The 16,794-nt window shown below is 41.0% G+C and overlaps 2 protein-coding genes across 3 annotated transcripts in view; one reads left to right on the top strand and one right to left on the bottom strand.

Moving 5' to 3' along the window:
- Positions 1-49: 49 nt before the first annotated feature.
- Positions 50-16,794, bottom strand: part of slc5a10 (solute carrier family 5 member 10) — a 22,840-nt gene continuing 6,095 nt past the window's right edge. For both annotated transcript variants that reach the window (XM_034231363.1, XM_034231364.1), the window contains 7 exons: positions 15,517-15,652; positions 6,806-6,913; positions 6,566-6,716; positions 6,254-6,422; positions 2,849-3,064; positions 1,487-1,580; positions 50-1,260 (listed from right to left, as the gene is read on the bottom strand). In XM_034231363.1, the coding sequence (XP_034087254.1) occupies positions 1,067-1,260; positions 1,487-1,580; positions 2,849-3,064; positions 6,254-6,422; positions 6,566-6,716; positions 6,806-6,913; positions 15,517-15,652 (1,068 nt within the window). In that variant the 3' untranslated portion in view covers positions 50-1,066. The remainder of the gene's footprint in view (positions 1,261-1,486; positions 1,581-2,848; positions 3,065-6,253; positions 6,423-6,565; positions 6,717-6,805; positions 6,914-15,516; positions 15,653-16,794) is intronic.
- LOC117556128 (protein FAM83G-like) overlaps positions 7,613-16,794 on the top strand; it is a 9,835-nt gene continuing 653 nt past the window's right edge. The window contains 6 exon segments of the mRNA XM_034231362.1: positions 7,613-8,903; positions 11,951-12,118; positions 13,048-13,172; positions 13,804-14,911; positions 14,913-15,167; positions 16,465-16,794. The exon segment at positions 16,465-16,794 is cut by the window's right edge and continues 653 nt beyond it. Coding sequence (XP_034087253.1) covers positions 8,370-8,903; positions 11,951-12,118; positions 13,048-13,172; positions 13,804-14,911; positions 14,913-15,167; positions 16,465-16,794 — 2,520 coding nt within the window. The 5' untranslated portion in view covers positions 7,613-8,369.

Genomic DNA, 16,794 nt, shown 5'->3' with positions numbered 1-16,794 from the left:
TACTCTAACCTGCATTTATTTTTGGACCAACAATTGTAACTTTAATGCACATATCTTATAATTTATTTGGGATATCACAAGAGAAAAACATCTGTTAGACAGGTTGTCATGATATTCTGTCTTGACTAAAATAAAAAAAGATATCTAAACGCACCTAACATAAATGTTATAAAAGAGTTTCTCAACCTTGGGTTTAATGTCCGTTGAGGGAGTCTGCTGTTAAACCAAAACAGGAGGCACATTGTATTACTGATAAACTGTAAAATGTCTGAAAAAAAACCAACAACCCTGAACCATCTGTAAAACCTTTATTTCACATTATCTCCATAAAATCTAGATGCTCTAATGCACTATTTCATTCAAAACACAAGTGTGTGTATTTTCATTTAAAATACTAAAAGCTGGGCAATTTTTGGGACCAGAAAAGGTTGAGAAATTCTGATATATATTCACAAACAAGCCAAATAGCATGAAAGAAAACTAAAACAGTAACTTAAATTCACAAAACCCTGCTTAGGACATAAACATAAACATAACATTGTAAGTAAAATTAAGCAAATAGATTTCCACGTTAAACACAACAACAACAAAACAAAAATATGTGTATTCTAATTTTCTGTAAGCTTTAAATATATGATGTGTAATGCCCTTATGTTAATATGTCATCATTTATAAACTGCAGATTGATGTTAGCTTGTTTCAAGCCACGAGCTTCATCGTAATTTGTACAATATCCTTTTAACACTTTGAAACTAGGTTATACAAAATAGGAGAGACAAGTTTTATAAACAAAACAATAAACTATGAATTAAAGTATTACTTAGATTTTTCTTTAAATCTCAATTTTTTTTAATAATCAAAATAATACATTTGGTTAGAGGTGCTCTCTTAGTGTTTCTTAGTTTAGTTTGAAATGAGAACACCTGAGGCTAGAGGATTTATGTTGAATTAAAGTAAAAATCAGTACAGAAACCACAGTTTGTTTCCCCACCTTCTTGGATCTGGAGTTGATTTTGTCAGGAGTTCAGCAACAGGGTGAGACAGGATGTGAAATATGATCCTCAACTCAGGCAAAGTATGCATAGAGAAAAATGTTAATGCTGACAACCAGGATTGCATTGACACCGCAGAACCTGGACCAGAACACACTCTCTCTGACGCTCTGAACTCTGGGAGTTGGAGTCTCCTCTGATCGCCGCGCTGCTGCGATACACAACCCTGTGCCCTGACCGCATGTCACCCGCCGGGTTGGCTCAGAGCCTGCAACACAGACACACACACACACACACACACAGTTACTCAACAATAACATCAGCTTGTGTGTGTGTGTGTGCGTGTGTGTGTGTGTGTGTGTGTGTGTGTGTGTGTGTGTGTGTGTGTGTGTGTGTGTGTGTGTGTGTGTGTGTGTGTGGATGAGTGTTGATCACATGATGGCTGGTTTTATTCCAAGTGTTGTGAATATTCAGACCATGATTCAGACCCTTACCCTGGGAGCTACGGTGGCTGACAGAGGACACTTTCTGTAGAGGAATTTCTCTCTGTGGCTCTTCAGTCAATGTCCACCAGGTCAGGTTAAGCAACTGTGAGAGAAGAAAATGAAATCCAACATGAATTTACTAGCAACGACCTACAGTGTAAACTATATGTAAAGAATCCATATACATTGACAACATCCTGGCGTAAAAGAAGAGTTAAACCTTCTTAAAGAGACTTTGTTTGGTAAGAGCCCCATTAGATGCTGTATTGCGGCTGAAGCCTCTCTTCATGAAGTCCCTTTGCGTAAGTCAACAACATTTCACAGAATATACATCAATACACATCTGTAACATTGCTACACGCAATAAGGCTCAATAGATAACACCCAAACCCTTCAAGAAAAGAATAACAAATTTAAACAAAAGTAATATGATTTACACTCTTCCTTTTGTAATCAGGTACAATGTCTAAACTGTGTGTTAAAGGTTAACACCTGTAGTGTTACTTACTTACTCCTAAATAAGTTATATAGGTGAGAAGATCAATATCGCTCTCAGGTCTACCATGGAAATCTAAAGCTATAACGCATCAGATATAATGTTGACCGTGGTCTGGTAGACAGACTTAAATACATTTGGATATAGTCGGGCTAGCTGTTTCCACACAATTTAGTCTTTATGCTTAGTGTAATTAGTGTTCTAATAACACTTTGCAATTAGGCAAATAACATTATTTCCCATCGTATTCGATTAATACTACACTACTGTAGATCAGTGGTTTCCCATGTTAAGTTTCACACTTATTGTTTGCAAGACAATTTGAAGAATAAACTGTCATTATAACATTATTCAGTTCTAATACAAATACAGGTTTCAATTTCATTCAACATAATTAACATAAATCACCTATATAAAACTATAGCTTTCTTAATTTTTAATGGATATGAAGTACTGGCTTTCCTTGTGATTAGTTGTCTGTGCTAAATAGTACTAAAATGTGCAATGACATCAGTAATGCAACTGTTAGCAGTTTGAGTTCACACACAGGCCAGAATGTAATGTGTCAAATTGATCGGCGGTATTAACAGGACTTGAAATATGAAGCATTTAGATTATAGATAGTCTTTCTATTGAGAGCAACAATAGTTCCTCTGTGCTGTAGGATTTCTCTCTTAGGGTGTTGATCTTTTGGATTTAGAAAGGCAAGGCCTTTTTGACTGTCTTTTAACATGAAGCTCAACCTTCAGTTGAGACAACATACAGACGAGACGAAATGCTAGCCTCTTTGTATATCTGTATGTTTCTTAGTACTGGCTGTGAAAACCAATATCCCTCCGGGACAATGGATCTTCATTATATCTGTATGTACACACCTGTTCAGGGCTGGGCGGGGGGGTGAGCAGGGAAACTACAGTCACCACGATAGCAGTGAGCCCACAGAGCAGAATGGCAAAATGGAGGTAGTGGACGCTGCGCAGAACATCAGGTGCCGAGTCTACAACGCCACATCTGGGAGGCGGGAAAGCAAACTCCAACACCATCCTACACACACCTACCACCAAGCCCACCATCAGGCCCCAGAACGCACCCTGGATACACATAAACACACATAGAAACACAACCAATGAGGCACCACCATTGTCACATCTTGAAAAAACTTAATATTCTCAGCTTTGAAATCTTCATAGGTAATTACAACTGAAAAGGAATACTTTCCCCTAAAGTCAATCAACAATTCGCCCCGTCTTCAAGTATGTCTCGCATTGACCGCAATGAACAAAGAATCCATAAAAGTAGAAAATGGTTGATGAGTTCCTATTGGGGCAGCATTTGACAACAGCAAATCTGTATCAAAACATCTGTTCACTAACTCTTACACTCAGTTTTATAAGCCTTGTTTTCAATCATTTATTCATTACCACATGCATTTTCGCTATTTAAAAGACTTTGTGAGTAGTACTTGCATGGAAGAGTAGCGTGTCTGCAAAAGCGTGAGACATGCAGGAGGGTTTTAAATATTAAGGTTTTAGCTAAAATGCATGCACTCGTGAAGTAGTGAGCATACGACTGGATAAATGAGACTTAGATTATATTGCACGAGTTGTGTGACATGTTTTGATATAGTTTGGTTTTGATTTAAGACTGTACCTATTAACTTTAATTAATTAAGACTGTTTTATTTCTCGTTCACCATGGAGACATACTGTATGACGGCCAACGGCGAAAACACGTGGGTTTGCTGTCCTGGCTCCAAGATGGTGGATTGAGCTCCCCATTGACATCAGGACGGCAGATAGCTTGCACATCTTCCGGCGCAAACTGAAAACTCATCTCTTTCGACTCCACTTCAAGCGATTGAACTATTAACGAAGCACTTTTATACTAATAAAGGACTGGCTTTTCTAAAGCCAGTTGAGTAGCACTTGAAATGTTTTTGCTCTATGAAACCTGATGTACTTATATGATTCTGTTTTCTTCAAGTTGTATTTTGTTGGACGAACGCACTTATTGTAAGTCGCTTTGGATAAAAGCGTCAGCTAAATGCAATGTAATGTAATGTAATGTATGAGAATAGTAATGTTTTAATGGGATGATAAATTGATTCCTTTAAAGCAGTTTTCTTTGTCCTACATGAACATGCTCTTTCCTGGTTTTATCATTTTATTTCAAATGTGTTACCTATAAACCCTGTTTTTGTGTATGTACTTTAGTATTTATTTGATCAAACACAGTGCATCTGGTCCTTGTGCACTTAAGTAATTCTAATGCTACTGTGATGTCCATATTAATTAAACTAAACTCACTATCATCAGATGCTTTACTGAAAAATATGCTGAACTTCCTGCTGCTAAAAGCCTCACTATGGTGCGTGTGTTCTTTCCTGATTCACTCTCACTTTCCCAGCATGATAATCTATCAGCATGGTGTCACCTCTCACTAAATTAAGTCTCTGTCGCTGCCTCTGTTCAGCCTTCAGTAAGGTGTGGTTCGACTTAACACATGAGAATAATCACCTTGTCAAGGCAAGCAAAGCAAACATCTATACATGCACTTTGTTTCTCATTATGTTTTATGTTCGCCCTCATTCCTTACACTCTTCACTCAAAACCATTTCCCCCCCATCGGGTTGTCTTTGTTTCTGATGGGAAAGTACTGCATGTGAAAAAACAACATTTAAAAATGTAATTGTTATTTCCACTGAAATATGTATGTATTTTTCTTTACAGTGTAAGACAGTGTGTGTCATATCATGTGCAGTAGCATGAAGCCTTTGACCCCAATGAGTCAGCACCATAAAGATTCTTACAGCGTTATGCTCCGTGTGTGTAAAGAAAAAGAAAAGACTCACACCTTTTGTTTAACAGTTAGCAACTGTTATTGGCCCTTATCAATAACTTAGTACACAGGTATCATATATAATGATACATCAAAAAGAAAATGATGACTGTTCCTTTTTTATAACTTCTACAGTAAGCATGGATTTGGTTTTAAGCAGGTCTATATCTAGGCATATACATTTAATCTGTGCTAAATTTGATAGAAACGTGATTGTTTTAGACAACTATTTTAACTAAATGCTTTGTTTCAAAACATTTAAATAACTATGTATAATGTATGTATGTGTAGTTATTAATTAATACCCTTACAAAAGTCTAACTGAGGTCGCTGGGATCATAGTAATGACCCCTACTTGATCTAGTTGCTAATGTCATCATGCTAACATGCACACACAGTGACAATGCTAACATGCAGGTACAATGTTTACCATGCTCACTATAATTGCTTGATTAGTTTTGTGCGTAACCAGGTTAGGCAAATTACTGTAATAGAAGAAAACTAAAAATGACTCTTTCTAGCTTTATTCAGAGTTGGATATTATAATAAAAAACCTAAGAAAACCTGAAAATCCACTTTATTCAAGTGGTTAAACAGCATGTCCACAGAGAGCAGACACACCCAGGATGTGCTCTATCAAAATAGGAATTCAATCCAGTGAACTGGTCTTTACTTGCAGTTGAAAGATGTTTAAACACATGTTATTAGGCTGAAACCCCTTTTTTACGACAGCATTATCTCTTTCATAGCACTCTGTTAATCTTGTGATAATCAAACTTTCCCTCACTTGCATTCTGTTATCAGCAAGAATCACTTTCATTTATTCAAGTGCAAAAGCAACACGTTTATGCTGGTTTCCACATAGGAAATACAAAACAATACACTTCATAAAATGAATGAGTACACCCTTAGGCTCCACACAAGCAGTGAGGGATGTTGGCAGCTGGATTCCATGAGAGGCCAATAAAAAATAGGAACACCAGTACGGTGTGGGAGAAAGGACAAACAGTGCAGAAAATCCTCAAACTCTTGTTTTGACAAGAAGTTGAGTGTACAAAATGTAGTAAACTTTGTATTCATTTTGGTTTATGTTTGCAAAAATGAGTAAGTGTTGAAAAATAAACGTCTTTAAAGGAATCGCAAAAGAGTTGGTGGAATAAGATTGTATTCTGTTTATTGTCATTAGTAATAGTGTAACTGATTGTTATTAGTGCTGTAATGATTAGTCAATTAATGGATTAGTCTACTAACAGAAAATGATTTTGTTAATGCTGTTTAAGTCATTAAGCAAAAAATAGCACACATCTAATGCTTCCAGCTTGAAAATGTAAAGATTTGTAATTTTTATTTAAGACATCCCATTGGACTGCGGGCTCTTTTGGAGGGCATGTTTTCCTTTTAATAGACAAGATTAATCTATATAACTTGTGTGTGCGTGTTACCTGCTCGTTGGTCCTCTTCCAGAAGACAGCCAGGGTGAAGACAGCAGTGACGGGCGGAGCGAGGTAGCTTGTCACCGACTGGATGTACACGTACAGTTGGCCACTGTTGGCCGACTGAAGGATGGGGATCCACACCACACTCACCACCACCAAGATCACAGTCGAAATCCTGAAATAGACACAGCTCTTTCACTTTAAAGGGCTAGCTCAGATTTGTTGAAGTATGAGGCACTTCCAAATGTCAGCTACCAGTGTCCAGGATTTATAACACATTTTCTCTGACCTCTGACCCTTCATCTGTCGGTGACGTACCTTCCAACCAGTAGCAGCTCTCTCTCCGAGGCTCGTGAGCGATACTTCTTCCAGATGTCCATGGTGAAGAGTGTGGAGCTGCTGTTAAAGATGGAGGTCAGTGATGACATCAGAGCTGCCATCATCACTGCTATCATAAGTCCACGCAAGCCTGCAATACAACACACAGATGAACACTTGCATGTAGGTAAAAAATAAACGTTATCAAAGTATTTGATAGATTGAAAACAGTATGCTCACCGCTTGGCATGAGTTCAATGACCAGTTTGGGAAAGGCGATGTTGGAGCATCCCACCTCCGCTCCACACACTCTCACACACTCTTCTGGATCCACACATCCTACAGTGTCTGAGATATAAAGAGAAAGGGCACTTACACAGGGATGGAAGACGTGACAGAGTATGTTTAATTGTCTGCAACTCCTACTTATGAAAACGTAATGGATCTGGAGTAAATTACTAGAATTCCTAATTCGTTTTACACTGAATTCTCCTGTGATCTACAGTCTGCCTGTTTTGATTTAAAAAGAGTTACAAGACGCAAATCTCTTTAAACTCCATTGACTTGTAAGCTAGTTCATCTATCTCCTTAGGTGATAAAAAGTGAACTCACAACAAAGATCATTTGTCAGTAAGGTGCATCTCTATCTACATAACCATTAACTTGACCTTATTCACACAACCCTGATCCAGACCTATATCAGTTATTTCTCCTAATGTTTCATCAATAAAAAATCCAGAAGACTTTGCAGTGACACGTAATTAACAAGCAATCACATGATAAGCAAAAAGTTTGGCATCTGCACTGCATTACCTATAGGAAATGTGTTAAAATGTATGTGAGATAAAACCAAAATAATGTATTTAGCTCTAAGCACATTACAGGCAACAGTTATATCAGCAGCTGATACAAAATAACTAAGTCATGGGGTTCCCACCACTGTCTTTCGTAAAGGGTTCTGTTTTTGGATGAAAAACACGATTTGGGTCGTAACAGGAGGGTGGAGTTAACAGCCTCTCTTTCCCAACCAACTACCGGACACTCCGCCTTTCTGCCCCGGTGATAGAGCTTCCGTTGCCGGATTCCTGGGGCAAACCCAAACCGCTGGAGCAGCACTCGATGCACTTTCTGTCTGGAGAAGCGTAATCAAGAAAGACACGGTAAAATAAAGCGACGCGAACTTGGACAAAGTTGAGACACGTAGGTGCCACGTTAGTGATATTTACGAATGTGTGTCCATCGGGGAACTCAACAGTGGAATCATTAAGTGGTCTTTAGGATTAGAAAAGAGACAAAAAGAGAGGAAAAGTGGCTCGTCAGCACAACAGTAAGCTTGAGTCACCAACAGTTTCAATACTTTTAAAGGAGGATTAATGACTTCTTTGTCAAGTAGGCTACGTGTTCCGCTTTGTTTTTGACTCACAGGCTGACACTCATCCACCCAGACAGCTGCCTGCCTGCCCGGCGGCTGGATCTGCTGAACCGGGCTGCCGCTGGATCTACCGGGCCCCTGTCAGGTGAAAGGCGTGGCGTTGGGCGGAGGTGCTTTGTTCTAGCAACACCTGAGTGTGTGTGCGTGTGTGTGTGTGTGTAAAGCCGAGTCTGTGTTGAGCAAACTGTTGCAGCGGTGTCTTTCCTTCACATGGAAATATGTTTACCGCCACACGGGCCCATGTCACGCGGACACGTTATGGAGCATAATGTCAGTTTGTAAGTTGGACCCTACGGACCGACAAGAGGAAACTGGATCAGCTCGGTTCTTTTGGTACTGTACTCTTTATTGACCGGGGGATATATCGATGCCATGGCGCTGTCTCAGGTCCAGTGTCTGGACAACCACCACGTCAACTGGCGCGTGAGCGAGGGCAAACCGGAGTTTTTCTACAGCGAGGACCAACGGCTGGCGATCGAGGTTCTCGTTACCAAGGGCCGCGATGCGTTCGGGGACTTCATCCGCGAGACCGGCCTCCGGGAGTTCCTCTCGGAACCGGAGCTGCAGCGGATTGAATACAGCGCGGAGGCCTACAGGCCCGGACATGAGCACCATCAGAAGCCAGATACCCCGGGGCCAGGGTGCATGATACCGGGCCCAGGGAACCTCACCCCAGGCCCGGGGAACCTTACCCCGGGTTCCGGGGAGTACGGGGGGGACGGCGAGGTGTCGCTGCAGTACTGGCCGGACCGGTCAGAGTCGTCAGTGGCGGAGCTGGACCTCGGGTGGCCCGAGGCTAGTTCATACCGAGGGGTCACACGCGTGACCGTGTACACCCAACCTCCAACCGACGGGCACACGCACATCAAAGAGGTGGTGCGCAAGAGCATCGCATCGGCCCAGAAGGTAACAACAACCGCATTGTGTGATACATAAATAACCAGATGTGGAAGAAGTACTCAGATCTTGTACCTGAGTAAACTACAGTGTAGAATACTTTTACAAATAAAAGTCCTGCATTCAAAATGTTACTCAAGTAAGCATCAACACACAAAGTAACAAAAGTAAAAGTACTTATTATGCACATTGGCCCATTTCAGAATAACTTATTATATAATATGTTTTGATTATAAGTATTGATTCATTAATGTGTTTATCAAAGCTTGTAAAGGTGCAGCTATATTAACTACTTTGTATGCTGCAGAGTAGTGTATTTTACTCCGGGTATGACTAAAGCCTTATTTAAGGATGACTTTCACATAATGAAATAGAATCTGCAAAGTAACTGAAGGTATTAAATAAATGTAGTGCAGTAAAAGTGGATGTGGAGTAGAAGTACAAAGTAGCAAAACTGCACCATACACAGTATAGTACACAGTACACACACGCGCGCACATACAGACATACACTTGGAAAAGCAGTGAAGAAGACAAAGCAAATCTATTATCCTGAAACTATTTTGATAATCGTTTCAATAATTTCAGATATTCTGCGATTGCACTTTCCAAAATGGCAGATGTTTAATGTGTGATATTAACTATTCTGTTCAATCCAAGAAACATCAGTCTAAGGATGATTATTTGTATCAAATGTCTGACACTGAACACTGCTTACAGCATTGCAGTTGCACACAAGGATTAATCATATCTTCTACTAAACATGTTGACATCAGTTTAATTGTTTTCCTTTGTCTTGGCATCTTGTCTTACAAACCTTATTTCCTCTTTTTCTTCTCCCACATGTGACATACTCACAAATACCAACAACAAAGTTTTAATAAAACAAGTCTGATCCTGACACGCCAGTGGTAAAAAATGCTCTGACGTCATTGAAAAGATTACAGCACCCGGGAGCCTTTACCTCTTACATACATAGATCCTAACTAGGGCCAGGACTCGATTAAAAAAATTAATCTAATTAATTAGAGGCTTTGTAATTAATTAATCGAAATTAATCGCATTTTTAATCACATATAAATATTTGACCTAAGAACAGTGAGAAGCAATTTTTTTCACATGGATTTTAGTATACCATTAGGCGCATTCACACCGCAGTACTTTTCCCACAAAGGTTCATGAGAATTTAGTTCATGAGAACTCTTTGAACCTGGGGGTGGATTAGGCAAATGAAGCCGCTGACGTCACTTCTTCTTCTTCTGCTTTGGCCGGCCGCAAACCACTTCACGGCGTATACTGCCGCCTAAAGTCCCCGGCCGGAAGTCCCCGGAGTTGGGGACTGGCTTCAGTAGAAGCTGCTGGGAGTCCCAGCAGCCTTCCGAGTAAATCGCTAGAACGCCGACACCTCCTCATCTCCACCGCTCCCATGTTTTATTTTGTGTTGCCATAAGTTAGTCTCTCTGCGTTTCTGCGCTGGGCTAATAATGCTAATGCGAGGATAATAAAATGGCGGCTTCACAAAACTTTTTGGGAGTTTTACGGGGCGTGGTTTGCAATCCGCCCAGCCAATCAGAAATATAGCTCTTTTCTCACAAGAGAGCCGCCGTACAAAAGTCCCTGCTCTCTAGCAGCTCTCTGCTCTCAGGGACTTTCGTGGGGGTAAAAATGTTCTCATGAACTAATTTTAGTACCGGCTCTTTTTGGTGTGAACGCGATAAAAGAGGCTAACGTCCACGCTAGCTGCTATATGTTTTGCATTGATGTGATACTTGAGGCTTGATGTGCTGCGGTGATATGCGAATTCCTTTTTGCATAATTTGCACACAACCGTGCTCTTATCGACGCTTCCATCCGTCCGTTTTTTAAAACAACATTTCCCACTGTTGTTCACTGTGGTTTGTTGTTGTCTGAAGTCATGAACGTTAGTTGGTGCTCCAGTATAATCGGTACGCCTGAAACTCATCCAGTGAGAAACGTTCCGCCGTGCAAAAATAAGTGCGATTAAAATGCGGTAATTTTTTTAACGCGTTAATTTTTATGTAATTAATTAATCTTAATTAACGCGTTAAAGTCCCGGCCCTAACACGCATGTACATATAGTCTAGAGTAGACTAATAGGACTTAGTGATACATTGAAAAACTTTTTTATGGCTTAAAGGGCATATGCCAATCTCTTTTTACCCCCCAAAACTGCTGTTAAATTGAACTGGGCGTCCCTATGTACAGTTTATGTATGTGCACTAATGAGCTTTTCCCAGAGCTATTTTCTTGATCAGCCTTTCAGTAAGTTGCCAGAGTTTGGGACAAAAGTCTACCTAGTTTTAAATCTTTAACTTGGTCAGGAGAGAAGAGTAAATAGCAGTGCTATGTGAAGAGTACCATCCTGTCACTAGTGTTGTGTTGTTGAACACACAGAACACACACTATCCAGACACTTCACAGTCTGTCACCACTCTGCGAAGCAATTTGTTTCTAGCAATCTCTTTATGGGACAAAGTGATCAGGAACAGGGTTTGCACAAAGTCTTGAAAGTTTAGAAAATGCTTAATTTAAACATTGGGTTTTCCAAACAATATGCTTGATTTAAAATGCACTCCTCCAAAATGCTTTACTATAGTAAAGTGTTTAATCTACAATCTCACTCATGTAAACCAAACATCTTTTAATATTTGAAATGAAACAATCTGGTTGTCATATATGTTGTTATCTACTGACTACAGACCAGAGCTAGTTAAGCATTACAAAATGGTGATTAAAAACATACAATAAAACAGCTGGTAGTACATCAAAACTTACATTATACATTCATTTCTGTGGATGTAAAGGATTTCTTTAAACTTGTTTTTTTTGTCAATTGTATTTTATTTATTTTTTGTAATTGAGATATGATGATAAGGGTTGCTGTTTTTGTGTTTTGAGGGTCTATTTAATTTCTAGATGCAGTTTTCTTAGTCTTTAGCTTCCTTTGAGGATTTAATGGCTGTCAAATCAAATCCACCCCCACCGATCAGGAAACACTAACCCCATTTGTGGTTTCCTCTATTTTTGTGTGTGTAGGTGATAGCCGTGGTGATGGATGTGTTTACAGATGTAGATATCTTTCGGGACCTGCTGGATGCGGCCTACAAACGCAAAGTTCCTGTATACATAATAATTGACTTGGCTTCAGTCCCCTGCTTCCTCTCCATGTGTGGCAGAGCTGATATGCATCGTGGACATCTAAAGGTATGCACACGCCCTGATGATGTTTTGATAAACTGGGGGAAGAGCTAGTTAGAATAGATGGCTACTCTTGATAAGTATAGCCTAACATAATAGAAAACAGTTTAAATGTAAAAGCTACAGTTCCAAAATGTCCAATAAATATGTTTCATTACAGTCACATGTTCATGTATACATAAGGGATAACATTTGAAATAAGGGCATGATCAACGTAGTGGAACAGGTTTTTGCCTGCAGGCCTTAATAAGGTGCATGCACTAGCTAGTTGTTTTTGCCATTGGCTTAATGTCTTTATTATGCTTTGCCTCTCTGAGTTGAACTGGTCTAGGCAGTTAACAAAAAACATATTTAAATATTTAATTAACGTTTCTAAGTGTTTTAGACCAGGAAGACACTTAGCACATTCCTGTCTGTGCTGCATATAATTAGATAAACCATGCACACTCATGCGTCTCTGTGACATGTTTTTCTTTCATTTCTATTTCTTCCTTCCTCATGGCTCTAACCACCAAACCTCTCATCTCTTTCAACCTTTTGTTATCTTCCATCTTTGCTCTTATTGTGAGCATTTTACAACTGTTGGGCATCGTGTCTCTTGTGACATTTCACACAGACATTTACTTGCGAGGTAACGCTCAGCCAGAAACCACACCCTTATCACAGGGCCAAAGACAAACACTGCAGGGTGTGTCGTTCATACAGATATACAGTCCATGCTCTAACGTGCAGCCGACACAAGTTTACGATAGTATTAATAAAGAAGAATTGTTCTGAAGAGCAAAAAGGGAACTCATTATTTTCTGTCTTCCTATGCTCTTGTCGCCTTTGTTTCCCTTTTGTTCAATAAAATCCTTCCTCCCATCACACTTAATCCCTGAGAGCCTCCTTTTTTGCAAAGCATTAAACCTGAATTCATAATTGTTTTTGTGCAGAATCTGCGTGTGCGAAGCTGTGTTGGGGTGGAGTTCTTCACAAGATCTGCACAGAGGGTGCGTGGAGCGCTGAGCCAGAAGTTCCTCCTGGTGGACGCAGACAAAGCCATCTCTGGTTCATACAGGTGAGCAGTGTGTTGTGAGTGTGTGTGCAAGCTCAGTGCATTTCCGCATATCTTGTATTTTTGCATTGAAAGCTATGAGACAATCCTACTGTACACAAAATGATCACTAGTTCCACTTTGCCCTACGGAGTTTCACACGAATGTCTTATAGGATCAAATTAATTGCAGTGTTTCTCTTTGGAATAAGTCTGCCTTTTTAGGAAATACTTGATTATAAACTGCTTCTTTATTGGTTGGCAATGGCAAACAACCATAAGGCAATAATTGTAGAACGTGTTGCAACATTGAAAATGTTTGCATTGTTGTAGCATGCATATCTTTATTTGCCAAAACTAATTTGTGTGAACTAGGCAAATCTTCCACAACTATAAATCTTTCCCTCAACACATGGTGAATTATTAATCTATCTCTATTTCACCCACACGATGCAATCAAAGGGCATGATGTGATCCATGACTGTCTGGTGTAATAATTAAAGTGTACGTTCGTTTCTCTAAGTAGGGGTTGCGACATAGTGAAAAGAGTTAGTATGGAAAATAAATTGCCGGAACAAATGTAGTATGAAATAAATCTGAGCACATGAGGTGAGTCACTGCTGTGAATTTATGTTTCCTTGTCTGTGTTTTTCCAGCTTCACCTGGTCCTCATCTCGTTTGGACCGTAACCTCATCACAGTGATCACGGGGCAGGCAGTGGAGACCTTCGACTTTCAGTTTTGTGACCTTTACCTCGTGTCCAGAGGTGTGTCTCTCCACAAAGTCCCCATGGCAGACGAGCCCATCCCTGAGTCGGTCGCTCAGGTGACTCCTGCTCCGGTGTCTGCTGCTGTAGCTAGGAAGCTCATCAATCCCAAATATGCTCTTGTTACCGGGGGAACTCACGCAAGTGCCAATTCTTCTGAACAAAATTCCAGGAACTCCCGTCATCCCACTGGGCTCAAGTTTCCGAAAGCACGTGTTAGGGGGGTCATCGAAGAACCACCCTTGCATCCGGGATTAGCCCATCTGGAAAAGGCATACATGATCCCGTACCTGCCCATCTGGCCAGACCCAGACCCACCGAGCGACGTGATTGGCTTTATCAACATCAGGGATGATAAGCGAGCCAATCAGGTCCATTTACAGAGGTCAGAGAGGTTTGAGTCTAGCCAGGCTATTCGCTTCAGCTCACCACTGCAGAAGGAGAACCCCGTTTCAGTTCAGGATGCAAAAGCTACAGGAGATGCGGAGAATCCATCTGGGAATACAACTGTCTCTACTCCTGTGAGTCCAACCAACAAACAGCTAAAAGAGCAAATAGACATTGTTCCAAATAAAGACCAAACTGATGCAACAGACTCCAGAGGGCCCCCTCAGCAGCCTGACAAACCTTTGACACAAGACACGCACAAACGGAATGAACCAACGCCATCCAATGTTACTGCTGACTCACAGTCAACAGACACTGCTAATCAAACTGCTGAGACTCAACCTGCAGCCCCTCCTGTTCCTAAACGCCGCACACTGCAGTTAGTCATAGACCCCGCCTCCCCACAGGAGCCTGGACAACCACAGGTCACTCTGATGAAAATGGACCAATTGGAAAGTCTCGATGGCTTCAAAGAAAAGGAAAACGGGGAGGAGCCAGGCCGTGGCCGCATGTCCTCTAAAAAGGAGGAAAGTGACTCTGGCAGCACCGGCGAGAGCAGCCAGGACAGCACCAAGGTCATGTGCGACCGAGGGGTCATTGATGCCCCCTCAATCACCCTCCACAACATCAGAGGAGGAGTTTTATGAATGTCCCCCGCCAGAGCCGAGTGACCCGCTTAACAACGGAGTGAAGACGGGGTCGGGCCGCGGGCATCGCCAGGGAGACGGGTTCAACATGATGGCCCGCCTCTCCCAGAGCATGCTGGATCTGCGGGATCCCAGCAGTGAAGATACCTCTGACCTAATCCGCCAATCACAGCAGCTCCGCAGACAGGGAAACCCCTCCCCGCACAGGCACATAGGACAGGTGATTTACATTCTTTTGTATAATCATGAATTGAATTTAATATATTTTTGTTTCAGCCCTTTACAACACTAATATGTAGATGTTGACACAAGGCTCGTCTTCATCCTTAAAACCTTTCACTATTGTTAAATGAGTAATCAATGCAGAGACAAGTGCAGAAGTTCCCAAGCCTTATGGTTGATGTGAATAAGTTGGTCATTCTACTAAGAAAACACACAGACATCTATATAAATCCAACTACAAATTGGTGTGCTGCATGAAGGGTTCCAAAGCAAGCCGCTACCTGCTCACAATTACGTCATTATCTTTCCAATTTTGCAAATAACAAGGTGTGTGTGGTTGCACGCACCTGGATAGAGAGCTCGGCTGATCATGCCAGGGAGGATGATGAGGATGAAGGGCAGCATCTTCAGATAGGCAGCCAGGATCGAAGCTCCTTTCACGTGACTTATATTCTTAGCAGACAGGGAGCGTTGTACAATCACCTAAACACAGAACATAATAACATTACAATAATATTATAGTATATAACTTTAACTCTTCAGCACTTTAAAAAAGAAATACAAACAGGAAATGCATAGTATGATGAAAACACATAAAAGTACAAATGCTGTAAAAGCACATAATGCAAGCAATTTAGGAAAATGCAATTCAATGTTTTTTTAAGAGGGCTAAGCAGGTCAGAAGTCAAAAGATGGCCCTGTATCTGCATTTTAAATCACAAACGTAACTGTAATCGAAAACTCACAGGCAACCACTATAAAGCTGCTAAAACTGGTGCTATGAACTTCTGAGTAGTCTTTCTGCAGGATACTGAACTAGATGAAGCTTAAAAAGGTTGTTATGACTCAGGTTGGAGTCAAAAGAGTTGCCGTTGTATGTAAATAGATGTAATAACAAAAAGCATAATCCACAGTTTTGATGTTTTGTGATGAAATAATTAGTTTTGGAATTTTCTGAGATGCAGACGTTCTCAAGCAAAAATGCAGTTTTAGGAGTCTTTTCTCTGTTGTATCATTATGAACTGATTATCTTTGTGTTTTAGATTGACGAACAAGACATTTGAAGGACTTTGAAAAACGGGGACAGACATTTTTCACTATTTTATGACATTTTATAGATAACAGGATTAATCGATCAATCGAGAGACTAATCCGCAGACTAATCGATGATGACAACAATTGTTATTTGCATCTCTAGAGGCTTTTCAGTCCATTGTAACCTCACAAATCGGCACCATGTGTTACTCTTCTGGACTTCATGTGTCCTAATCATCTCTGCTTCTTATCTTGCCCAGTTGTTCCAGACCTCCAAGTCTCCGGGTCGTGACTCGCGACAGAGAGGCCCAAGTGTAATCATCGCCAAGCCTGGAAGTTATCACCGCCCGACCAATTCTGCCGTCCCGGTGATCGGAGGACACCGTTACTGGCAGGGTCAAACGCTGCACCCTGATTCGGCCCAGGCGCGCGTAGAGACCCGCTCCGGACGGTCACCACGGCGACACAGCCCGGGGTACAAGAAGGCTGCTCAGGCCGCGCCACGCATGCCAACCAACCCATCAGGGTTACTAGGAGTATCTTTCTCAAAACTCAGCAACTTTAAACACTTAAGGGCACGAGGTGATGCG

Source organism: Gymnodraco acuticeps, unplaced genomic scaffold (genome assembly GCF_902827175.1).
Source record: "Gymnodraco acuticeps unplaced genomic scaffold, fGymAcu1.1, whole genome shotgun sequence".
NCBI lineage: Eukaryota > Metazoa > Chordata > Actinopteri > Perciformes > Bathydraconidae > Gymnodraco > Gymnodraco acuticeps.
This window is presented reverse-complemented; position numbering and strand designations above follow the sequence as displayed.